At 33.4% G+C, this 11,787-nt stretch overlaps 3 protein-coding genes across 3 annotated transcripts; all 3 read right to left on the reverse strand.

Moving 5' to 3' along the window:
- Positions 1-364: 364 nt before the first annotated feature.
- LOC105333234 (ryncolin-4) lies at positions 365-3,404 on the reverse strand. Its single transcript, XM_066087828.1, has 6 exons — positions 3,267-3,404; positions 1,920-2,051; positions 1,692-1,834; positions 1,307-1,403; positions 1,051-1,221; positions 365-703 (listed from the first exon to the last, which is right to left on the reverse strand). The coding sequence occupies exons 1-6, from the start codon at positions 3,337-3,339 to the stop codon at positions 450-452; spliced, it is 870 nt and encodes a 289-aa protein (XP_065943900.1). The 5' UTR covers positions 3,340-3,404; the 3' UTR covers positions 365-449.
- A 631-nt stretch (positions 3,405-4,035) lies between these two features.
- LOC105318349 (serine/threonine-protein phosphatase PP1-beta catalytic subunit) lies at positions 4,036-8,000 on the reverse strand. Its single transcript, XM_066087872.1, has 9 exons — positions 7,613-8,000; positions 7,002-7,115; positions 6,418-6,549; positions 6,059-6,289; positions 5,664-5,768; positions 5,275-5,346; positions 4,834-4,985; positions 4,420-4,554; positions 4,036-4,299 (listed from the first exon to the last, which is right to left on the reverse strand). Exons 2-9 carry the CDS (start codon positions 7,051-7,053, stop codon positions 4,177-4,179), a joined length of 1,002 nt encoding a protein of 333 aa, XP_065943944.1. The 5' UTR covers positions 7,054-7,115; positions 7,613-8,000; the 3' UTR covers positions 4,036-4,176.
- A 1,552-nt stretch (positions 8,001-9,552) lies between these two features.
- Positions 9,553-11,647, reverse strand: LOC105342944 (caveolin-1). The gene is made up of 2 exons (XM_020073216.3): positions 10,315-11,647; positions 9,553-10,002 (listed from the first exon to the last, which is right to left on the reverse strand). Exons 1-2 carry the CDS (start codon positions 10,369-10,371, stop codon positions 9,676-9,678), a joined length of 384 nt encoding a protein of 127 aa, XP_019928775.2. The 5' UTR covers positions 10,372-11,647; the 3' UTR covers positions 9,553-9,675.
- Between the last annotated feature and the right edge of the window lie 140 nt (positions 11,648-11,787).

Here is an 11,787-nt window from a genome sequence, read left to right on the forward strand (position 1 = left end):
TAAGGATAATTTATGTTAAACTACGTTGAATTAGACTCGGTAGTTCTTGAGAAGAAGATTTTTAAAAATGCACCCCCCTTTTTCTACAGTTTCAAGGTTTTCTCCGCTTTGAATACAGATCTGACTTTAATTTCTGCAATTTTAATTCGCCCTCCCATAATGATGCTTTGTGCCAAATTTGGTTGAAATTGGATAAGCAGTTTTAGAGAAGAAGTTCAAAATGTAAAAAATTTACAGACGGACAGACAGACAGACGGACAGACAGACAGACAGACAGACGGACGACGGACAAAATGTGATCAGAATAGCTCACTTGAGCTTTCAGCTCAGGTGAGCTAAAAACAGTTAAACATATGCATAATTTATTTTCGTGAGTAAATGGTGACATTGATAACACTATAGACAATTGCATCATCATCTCATTTTATAAGCTTGGATTTCTCCTTGTTTTAGGCGTTTTGCCGAGATCTTATCATCATTTTTGCTGATTTTAGAGACTTCCACGTGTTTCCCCAGGTCTTCCAAGACACTTCCGTAGCATCCTTCTTCGAGTCTTTACGGTAAACACCATTCAAATTGGTGTTCATGCATGCATTAAACCACCACCCTGCTTTGAAGATCCCTGCACAGTCTCCTCTAGCTTTGTCATTATCAACATCTACAGTACTGAAATATGAGTTGTTGGAATCTGCAAAACTATCTCCTGAATGGAAAGAAAATTAGTGTGCATCACCTGAATCTGATAATAGTTGATCTAGAACTTAGTGTTCACTAACTCCTTTATTTTCCCATTAACACCAAGCGACCCATATATTTTTATAAACATTGGTTTTTGTATACTTTTATATGAAAACTTGATATCAATGTTCCAAAATTTCTTAATGCATGTTTCTTCACAAATCATGCTATAACAGTAATATGCTCTGTGCGTTATAACCGTGGTTCGTGTTTTTTATGATTCTCATCATTACTACATGTAAGTATACTCGAGGCATTCCATAGATATTTTCTTTTACAAAGCAATAACACTATGTTTGAAATCCTACATACCTAGACCTTTTGTTCCATTAAACCCCCCGAGTGACAGTTTGTATTTGTTAGCCTCATTATCCACAAAAAATGAAGAATACGTCGCATGTGCTTTCTCCCTCGAAAATTTCATCAAGTCAATCCTAAGGACTTGTTTTTTATCTTTCGTCAATGCATGAATGGCATCATTTCCTGACGAAGAAAAAAATAGTTAAACAGTGTTCACGTAGATACTCAGTAGTCTTTCCTTGCGTGAAATCAAGCTACAGTAACTTACCGAGCCAATACTCATCTTCAGCGTGACCAAACCCGTTTTTGTAATCCTTCCACTTCCGTAGAAAGTTCGTGTCTCCATCTTGTCTTCTTTGGATTACCTAACATTCGAAAATATTGTGTCCAAAGGAAAGGAACGGAAACAAACATTGCAATTAAAAATGTTAATTATATCAAATAAGTGTAGATTACTTATAAATGGTGTGATCCTTTTAATTTAAAACGATTCCTTTGTCCCAAGGCCCCGCTGTCACCAACTTTTCTCAAATAAATACTCAGCATGATCTGAAATCTATGCACCCTCGTGTGAAGGTTTTGAGTTGAGGAATGAGTCGAGGGACTTAAACATGTTGGTGACGGTGGAGCCAGGACTGATATAATCTACGCACGGTCCATCCCCCTCCATCAGTGGTCATGTCACAGAACACGGTCTTGTTTGTCCCCGGGGCTGGGTAAATTGTGTACACCCCGTCTTTACTCAGCGGACGATGCATCTTAATGTCTGCACAGTCTTTATGTCTGCCGTGGACTCCTTTATTAAAGTAGATCAAAATGATTCAATTATTTGTTTACATTTCTTACTTATATTATAAATAAATACCCTTTTTTGAACTTACTTGATTTTAGGAACACCTGTCCCTTCTTCAGTTTAAAACTTGACTGCACGTCCAGGGTCATTGGACCGTGAATGGACAAGGCGGTGTTCTGGTGGTCCCAGTTAGACTTCCGTAGCATGTCCTTCATCTCATCTGAAGCCAAATAAAAATGTGTTATAAGATAACATTTCAAAAAGACCTTAGTTTACGTAAACCATAGAATATTAATGAAGTTTCTTTATTACGGGCCGCCAGAAGGCGGTCCGTTATTTGATATACATTAAAATATTGTCACTGCGTTTCTGCGGGATAGTTTTTTTTTAACGGAAGTAATATTATGCCTTTTTATGAACTAAAAGTGAATTTGCATATAGAAATATGTTTTATGCCTTTTAAAAAATAATACATTTTTTTGTTTTACTCGCAAATATAAAGTAGTTCTTAGACTGTCATGTTAGAGACGGTTTTTTTCATCGAGACTATAATATACATTTCTATTCGGAAAATTTCGGAGTTTTTCATTCGTTTCAAAACAATGTATCGGTATAAGGGACATACTAAAGACCTGAAATACTAAAGACCTGAATGACATGAACGTTTACATAGATGATATATTTAAATTTCTTTGTGCTGCGTCAAATGAAATAGGAAACAAATCCGGCATATTTTTCAATTCTAAAATTGTGCAGATTCTACCGGATGAGATGACCTCACATGTACCTTTAAAATAATCCATTTTTATTTTATTATGAAGTCCCTTGAAATCATTTAAACTAATGCATTACGGTTTAATTCAATACAATGCAACAAAAATATCAAAATGGTTTGAGATATATAATATCCAAGAGAATAATGATGAGTTGAACGTTGTATTAGAATAATGTACAAATCAATGTGTTCTCTATTAATTCATGCTATTGCAATTATCATACAATTATCGTTAGAAATGCTTACGGTAACGAACTCGATTTTTAATAATAATAGTAAAATGTTTAACTTCAAAACGTGTTGCTGAAAATATATTACAATTTACCCTTAAAATTAGTACAACCAACTCGTTATGGTTTGTGATTTTTTTATGTTATCAACCAATGATGATGCAAACAACTATATTTTGGCGGCCCATTTGACGCTTGCGTCAATATGATTTCTTGTAATAGCGCTTTTATAAAAAATGATGAATACACTAAAACATTCCTTCATTCTTACAACGTTTCTTGGTCATTTGCTATTATTCATTATTTTCAGTTTTTCAGTAATTTTTTCTTCGTTTTCGTTTTATTGGTTCAACAAATAAACTAATTACCGTGTTTGCATACATCATTTAGAAACTAGTAGAAAGACCGAATACACCGCAGTAACATCTACCTGATAGGTGAAGTCTGATTCCCTTGGCATCAACACTCCAGACAGCAATCGTGAAAACAACAAAAGTCCACATTGTGACGTCTTGACAAACACCCCCAGAAAACTGTTAGTTTTATATACTCTCTAGATATTGATGTTCTCGTAAACAATGTTATTAAAATGAAACCAAATATCTTGAAAAACGTGATACCAAAATATCAACTGTTCACACCCCTTAATATCTCTTTTTCGTTCATTTCAAACGTTGAAATATAATCCGAAGAAACCTTTTTTTTCATGAGGAAATTCATTTGTAGAATTACAGTCATAAAATGTTACAAAATTCAATAAAACCAAAGTCTTGAAAATGATAGCCCTGATTACTGTACTATTGGTTGTTATATGAGTAATACTATTGCTGTTTCAGATAATTATTGATTCCTTATCCCCTCCTTTCTTCTTTTTAGCTTTTTTTTTTATTATTATTACACCACTGATTCTTTGCACTGTTGCATTACACTCATATTTCTTTGAGGCCAATACAAGTCTCCTATATATCTTGAATTATTGGTACATGTAGTAATGAATTTAACAGAAGCATAACCCGTAAATAATAAAAATATGATTCATAAACACAAAAATAAACTAATAAGATATCAACGCCATATCATATACGGAGTTATTCAAAACTATTACCCATGCTTCTTTTTTACACAATTTTATTACAAAATATTATACAAATATTACATATATGCAACTTATAAACGAAAATTTATATAATATATATGCATGTACAATATAGTTATTGTAAATGAGACCTCATATCTACTTTGTAGTATTACAGTGTTGAAATTGTATTAGTGTTGAAATTGGCACATAAATTGTTTGATACTGTCTCACAGTATACAGTATACACTGACAAACTGTGGAGCTACTTTTTGTGAGTTTCCCCCTCATTGTCCTTAGGTTCATGGTGAGTGATTGACCTTCTAAGTGGAGTCAAAGGGCGACCTTGATATTTGTACAGCGGCTTCTTGTCAGCTGGTTTTAAAATCTACAACACGTTTACAAATTAAGAAAAATAAATTCACCAAGGTTAACGTTACATTAAAATGTACGAGTTGTCTTTCGTTGCATGTGATAAAGAATTGCTTAATGAGAATGATCACCCCACCTGAAACGAGCACATGAGAGATTCATCCACAGACATCATGGCCGCCGCATTATCGAATTCATTGCAGTAATTCGGGGCTGAAAATATTGTTACCAGCTGTCTCTTGGCAAAAAACTCATATCCATCTTCTACTACCTATCAAATTTAGAGAAAACACAAAAAGATCAATAAGTTTCTAACTTCATTACTTCATTGTTTTATGTGCCTTGTCAAATGTTAATAAGAAAACACAAATAAGTTAATCTAACTTCAGAATCTAATATTATTACTAATTTATTAGTACTTATACATGTTCTTAGTAGTAAATATTTTTATATATATGCCAAATATATAATTGCCGAACTTGGAATTTCATTTCTTTGTAATAGCACATTCATAAAGTGTCTTTTTAATGCATGTACGTAAAATTCTTACTTGATGTCCACGACAGACTAGATCGAGATCGTGACGATTCAGGAACTTGCTGACGACATCTCCGCCAAAGGTGAAGGACACGCCCCTGTCGTTCTCTCCCCACCCTTTGACCTCTTTGTCGGGGTCAGACCACAACAGATCACACAACAGTCCTAAAAAAGAAAATTCAAGATGTGAAGTCATATAAAATTATATTGGAGCTTTGAAATAATACAGTTCAGCATGATGTCAAGAGTTGCGATTTTACAAATTAAAGAAAGAGTATAATTGTAAAACACATCCTTAAGACCTGTTTTACAAACAAAATTGAATAATATATCCCGTCATTATTGAAGAAAATGGAACGATTGATGAACGTCTCTGCGGGAATATTGAACTTGTAACAAAATAAGCGTAATTTGTACTAATGAAGTTGTTCTGTTTGATATCATCGCCCTATACCTGTATCCGGTACATCGGTGGGTCTAATGATTCTTCGGATCTGTTCCATAGACTGCAAGTCCGGAGACAAACCTGAACAAATCAAAAATTTTATAAGGCTCTCAATTCATGTATGATACATGGGATTGATTCTTTCAAGACACTTTTATATTAATAGATTTGAAAACCGAGCGTGGGTACAAAAGTAAATACATGTACATCCATGGAATCATCGATGAATAAAAAGATGTAATGCATGTTCAAAAGTGTCCAAGTAACTGATATTTTATTTAAACAAACTAATATTTTAAGATAATGAAATTATGAATTTTACCCAGTCTATTATTTTCAAAAATTCAATGGATCGGGTTTTTTTTTTTTTTAGAGATATACATATCATTTAAACTAACCTCCATGACAACAAAATATCTTTTCCTCAATGACAGCAGCGATCGGTAAACAATTAAAGCAGTCAGTGAATGTCTTCCAAAGTTTGAAGCTGAATCTTCTCTTACCTAAAGAAAAAAATAACCATTATATATATATATATATATATATATATATATATATATATATATATATATATATATATATATATATAATATATATATAATATATATATATATAAAAAAGGAATTTGAATTTTACGGGGGGGGGGGTATCTGGACCCCCCCCCCCCTCCGGCCCTGGCCCGACCTCTTTTGGATCCGCGCATAGTTACCATAACATGCCTATTATCATATTGTATTATAATCAATCTCTTATATATGCTTCTCTCACAAAAAGTGTGCGAGATCATACTTACATTCATCGTGGAATCCGTAAAGAACATTGACGCTTGCGCATTCGTGATTCCCGCGTAAAAGAAAGAAGTTTTCCGGATATTTGATCTTGTAGGCCAAAAGGAGACAAATTGTTTCTAAAGACTGCTTCCCCCTGTCCACATAGTCTCCGAGAAAAAGGTAATTAGATTCCGGGGGGAATCCCCCGCACTCAAACAGACGAAGAAGGTCCGTGTACTGTCCGTGGATGTCCCCTGAAAGCGAAAGGAACATATTCAAAATATGCAAAATTTTCAAAATTAAAATTAACAAAATTTGAAGAGAATAATTGAAAAATCGCATGATTGTTTAAATAAAGTTGTTTTAATCAAGTTCTACTAACCACACACTTTGATTGGGGCCTCTAACTCTAGTAAGTTTGGCTGACTAAGGAAAATCTCTCTCGCTTTGAGACAGAGAGATCTGATTTCTCCTTCCTCCATTTTAACAACTGTGCCATGTTTAGACTTTCTGACTATTTCATATTAAAGAGATATTTTTACATTTTTTTTTTTTTTTTTTTTACAAATCCACATATCAAATATTTTTTAAAAAGAAATAAAAAAAATAAAAATCTTTTTGTTATGCAAAATTCATTTATATATTTCTCATTTCGAATTCCCAAATCAAATTTAATGTATAACTAGTATTTATAGAACCATTTTAACAATGCCTTGGACTTTCAGTAGAACGTTACTATCAATTTCTTGCGTCAAAACAACAATGGCGCTGGTTTCGAGTGAAATATACACCGATTGCGTAGTCTTAGCTCAACAGCCAGACAAATCTAGTTGATTTCAAAGAGCCATGTAATGAAATAAACAGGCTTACGTCAACTTGCTGTTTGACACAAACTACCCAAAGTCCAAGCTCTTGCTAAAATGGTTCTTAATTTTTTAAAAAGAATAGAATAGAAAGCATTCTTACCTTCCAGCAGACGACCGATCAAGTTGTCGATGTTTATTTCCACCATTGCCATATTTTCCGTATGAATTGATATTCCGTATTTTATACAAAACAATAGTGCTCGTACTTTTGTAACTGAAACAATATAAAGGTATTGTTATCATATCGTGAATCTGTAATTTACATACCATACATGTATCTTGTATTCATCATTTGTGTTTAAATATTGTCTTTATTATCTTTTTCACCAGAGAACAGAGTATTATAGATATAATATTAAATTGTATTCATGTATTGGATATTTCTTTTTCATAATTATTCATATATAATTATATGTTTTTATGTCATTTCATAAGTGTAGGAATATTATTTATATATAATTATGTAGACATTATTTCAATTTGTGTTGTGATTTGGTGGTGACTTGTAGATGAGTCATCAATGGCCGTCGCTTGTAGAGATTTTCTGTGTGCTTGTTTACATCAAACACGAGTTCCGTAAATCGTAGATACGATAAATTTCGTTCAGCAAAGGCTGTCTTTTCTCTTTTTAAAGGCATTATTTTCCACTTTTAAGGAAAATTATAGAGAGCACACAGAGAATCCCAGTTATCCGACCAGTTAGCTACACACCTTGTTAAAAACTGACGAAATACTGAACGTAGTAAGAATGTCATGTGATCAATCAGAAATCATTTGATTGGACGTCCCTTTGAAGGTGCATGATGAAATATCTTAATTTAGAAATGACGGTGTTAAATGGATATTATTAGAGAATGAACGCATTATGTTTGTTAAGTAGTTAAAACCAGGCCCTATAACTTTACGTCATACGTGTAAATCTACCTGTGCAATGATTATCATGATTATCGTTGAATGAATGAATGCACACCGATGTGATATATAGAATTATAACTATATATAACTTCACAGCATATATTTCATGATTCATCATTTTTTGCGAAAGGGAGGGGGCATACCTATACATGTACAAGTACCCTAAACAGGAAGTAGCCTCAGGGGGGCCTGTCCCCCCTTCACCTGCAGTAGATTCTTTTTGGGTTTTTTTTTATATAAAATCTACATATGAAAAAGTAAATTTACATTGTCCCCCCCCCCCCCTTTTGGGTGCAGAAAAAATTAAATGGAAAAGGGGGGGGGGATAACAGTGAAATGATGTATTTCTTAATGAAGTTATTAGGTAAGCTATGCTCATTTTTGAAAATTGATTTATCGTGGAGCCCCCCCCCCCCTACATAAAAGGAAAAAACGCTTATCGGGGGCATATAAAAAAGTAAGGAAATCAACGGTATAGGTATACTGCTACGCCCCCCCCCCCCCCCTCCTTCGGATTAGGATTTCCATGAATTTGGAAAGTTGTCTTTTTATATGAGTACCGCTATTAACCAAGGGTCTCTAATGCTACAAAGTCACTGCCTGCAAACTGTCTCAAATAATGTGTGTGTGTGTGTGGGGGGGGGGGTAGGGGGGGTAGTAGTTTGCTCATTTTCATTTCTTTTAAAACCGAATTTAGGGGGAAATATTACCGTGAATTCATATGATTTTAAATGATCAAACAACTATAATAGAAACCATCTGCAGATGACACCACTTCAATCAATTGTGGGTGATGCAAGATATCACACGTCAGATTACGTTTGTCACGCACAGCAGAGCCTGTATATAAATTAATTAATCTAATCTATAAATTATTTATCTTGTTATACGTGTGACGTCAAAAGCATTTATATCAATTTTTAATCCTTTGTAATTAAGATTATTTCGATCGCTCATGACAAATTGTTTTTGAAGGCGAAAAATACTTGCCAGATAATGTTCAAAGGACCTAAACACGGTTTGAGGTAAAAATTTAATTTTTCTAGTTTTTATTTCTAATATGGTATACATGGGTATTTTTTTTTCAATTCTTTATCATAAATTGAATGTCAAATATCGAGTGATAAGCGAGACATAGCGTTCAGAATTCTTTGTTTTGTAAAGTAATCTGATCGATTCTTGTTATTGTTTACATACATGTATGCATTGTATTGGTGTAAGAATCAATTGTGTTGTGTTGTGTTGGTAAGTTTTGTATATTAATATCCAATGAAATCTTGCTTTCTATTGTTGATAATATTATTTAAGAACACATTGAATTATTTGATCTGGTTTGCCACAAGTGGTTAAAGATATGATTTTTTTTACATAGTACATTATATTTTTAACGCAAAAACAAGACGAGCTTTGTTTACACTAAAAACACATGTATCCCGTCGTTAACTTGACTTCTAACATTCAAAATTTGATCAATCATTCAAAACGCCCAACCAAATCAATCTAAATAAAAAATGAAAAAAAGTTTGATCTTAAGTCATATCTGTGTCCCTTTGAAAATAACTTTTAATCATTATTTTCGTTTTATATTTAAGATTTCGGTTTATTAACCAAATGAAGGTATGTTTATTAATTAAGTTCTTTTGTATGATACAATACATAATAGAAAACATATACGACCTCATATTTCTACTTCCTTTTCTAAGACTAATTTAATTTCTAATTAAATTAAACGAAAAAATTGCATTTCCCAAATTATAATCATAAGTTATGCGTGTAAAATTATTGAAAATTTTTAAAATGGCAACTATATCATATGTAGAACTGAAATCTCCAAACTAAACCAAGGGAAAGATCGGAAATCAGTTCCTTTGAAACTTGTGAAATATCAGTCCGAAGGCTTCACACATCGGATCGAGGCAGCAATGGATACAGAGTCCGTAAAGTTTCTGCATGAACCCACAATTCAACTCCAAGACCTTGAAGCACGGAGTTATGTACCAGATGTGAACGAAGGCGATGTAGGAGAACTGACAGCCCCACTCCGCGGCCAGGCAGATTCCGCAGCACGTCGTCATGATGACGTAACAGATCGTTTTCCACAACGTGAAACATTTGTAGGAGAGCTTCCACACGCAGTCCAGACTTCGGACTCCCTCGGGCTCAGCCAAAACATCCTCAAATGCTACCTACAATAAATAAAGACACCGAGTAAAATTCCGAAAATTGATTATAAAGCCAAGAACGTTATTAGAAATTTAAGCTAAATCTACGGCACTAATCAAGGCAAAGTAATCGACTCAGCTAAATGTTCATTTCTATTTTTTTTAAAAAGAACTCTTTCCATTGCTTTCTATATTTGGTTTTATAGAAAATAAATGATAAATTCTTGATTTTATCATGCGTCTAAAGCAAAAGTTCTACAAAGACCTGATTTTTAGCCGTCCTTCCTACTTTCTGTTGTTGCTTTTCAAAAACATACCGAAGAAATTTTCACTCACCTTCAAATGGCTATTAAGGTTGTTTGGGTCCCTATTGACTAAATCAATTTCTGTCATTTTACACGACAGTTTATGTTTTGCTATTGACACCTGACTTTGATCAGTGATTTCCCAGTTATTTTTTATCAGAATAGAACGCGGTATTTATTACTGATGGTTAATATGATGTACAAAAAAATTTGGGGTTTTGTTTGTTTGAAAAATAACTTGACCAATGACAGCATCAAACGTGCATGTATTCAATGGCCGTAAAATTAGCTAGTTTACTGGCGCATTTGCCACACCTAGAGAGTGCTCAAAGCCGTACATATATACATGTAACTATAGGCACATGCGCAAATGTAACGGTCGTCATTTACATGTATCACAACGATACATGTCTATTGTTTTCAAATCCATATCTCTGCTTGCTAACCTAAAGACGGACAAAAGAACACGTACTTCAAGTAAAATTACTGACTTAACAATACTTTAGGCATTTCCTATGTTCCTTCAATTGCATTCATTAAGTTCGAGCTGAACATGTCCAAATTTGAGTTACATGTGATTTATATACATTTATTTTTATACTTTAAAGTATTTGATAACAACAGATTGGGCTGTTGAGCAAAAAAAATGAAAAACCTTGGGCAGATATATAAACACCTGTAGGAATTGAATACCTTTTGACATCGATGACTTTCACAATGATATATAGTTAGCTAGCAATCAACAATTATTGACTGATGAAAATATAATTCAGTGCTATAATTGAAATATTACAAATGTATCATATCCTAGCAATTCATTAACGGAGAAACTCAAAGTATCTCATCTCGAATACGATACTCAGTTGTCAAAATTCAAAAGCCCTACATCGTTTTCACATAAAATAAATTTCACAGATTTGGGTGGATACAAGGATTAGTTGAAGTATTTAAGAATTGGAATTTAAGTGCACATAGGTCACATCCAGTGTCGCATGACAATAACATTTCGTTTAGTTTATTTAAGCATTTTAAAAAAAGTGTTTCCATTTCTCAAACGTTTCCGTCTCTTTATCAGAAAGAATCAATATCATCTTTTCGATTGCAAAAGGTGAGTAAATAATTCATTCAGACCTACATACCGTTTCAATACATTTATTGGCTTAGAATTGCACATATCAATGTCATTTATAAACCATGAAACGAGAGGAAGAACACGTTTTGTAAACAGCATTATACAAATCCCTAACAAAACTAGGCGGGTTTACTGCATACTTCATTCTCAATGTGACTAAATAGTGAAATAGGTATACTTTGAAAGTAAGTTTATTCGGGGTCGATCTAAAAAAAAATATAAGGTGTATAATGCGGCCCTTCACCAGTTAACGTTATTTGTTTGGACTCCTTATCCCCAAATATTTAACATTATTCCGACAAGTTATGATCCTTGGTTTCAAATTACACAAACGTATTGCACTGCTATAAAAATCTGAGTTTCTTTGAAAAC

The sequence above is a fragment of the Magallana gigas genome, chromosome 6, assembly GCF_963853765.1.
Source record: "Magallana gigas chromosome 6, xbMagGiga1.1, whole genome shotgun sequence".
Classification (NCBI taxonomy): Eukaryota; Metazoa; Mollusca; class Bivalvia; order Ostreida; family Ostreidae; genus Magallana; species Magallana gigas.

Coding starts and splice junctions, on each gene's coding strand:
- LOC105342944 (XM_020073216.3), bottom strand. CDS start 10,371: ATGACAGAAATTGATTTAGTCAATAGGGACCCAAACAACCTTAATAGC. Junction 10,003..10,314: donor ACCTTAATAGCCATTTGAAG/GTGAGTGAAAAT, acceptor TATTTATTGTAG/GTAGCATTTGAGGATGTTTT.
- LOC105318349 (XM_066087872.1), bottom strand. CDS start 7,053: ATGGCAATGGTGGAAATAAACATCGACAACTTGATCGGTCGTCTGCTG. Junction 5,769..6,058: donor TTACGGATTCCACGATGAAT/GTAAGTATGATC, acceptor TTTTTTCTTTAG/GTAAGAGAAGATTCAGCTTC. Junction 4,986..5,274: donor CACCGATGTACCGGATACAG/GTATAGGGCGAT, acceptor TTTCTTTTTTAG/GACTGTTGTGTGATCTGTTG.
- LOC105333234 (XM_066087828.1), bottom strand. CDS start 3,339: ATGTGGACTTTTGTTGTTTTCACGATTGCTGTCTGGAGTGTTGATGCC. Junction 1,404..1,691: donor CTGATGGAGGGGGATGGACC/GTGCGTAGATTA, acceptor TTCGAATGTTAG/GTAATCCAAAGAAGACAAGA. Junction 704..1,050: donor TAATGGAACAAAAGGTCTAG/GTATGTAGGATT, acceptor CTTTCCATTCAG/GAGATAGTTTTGCAGATTCC.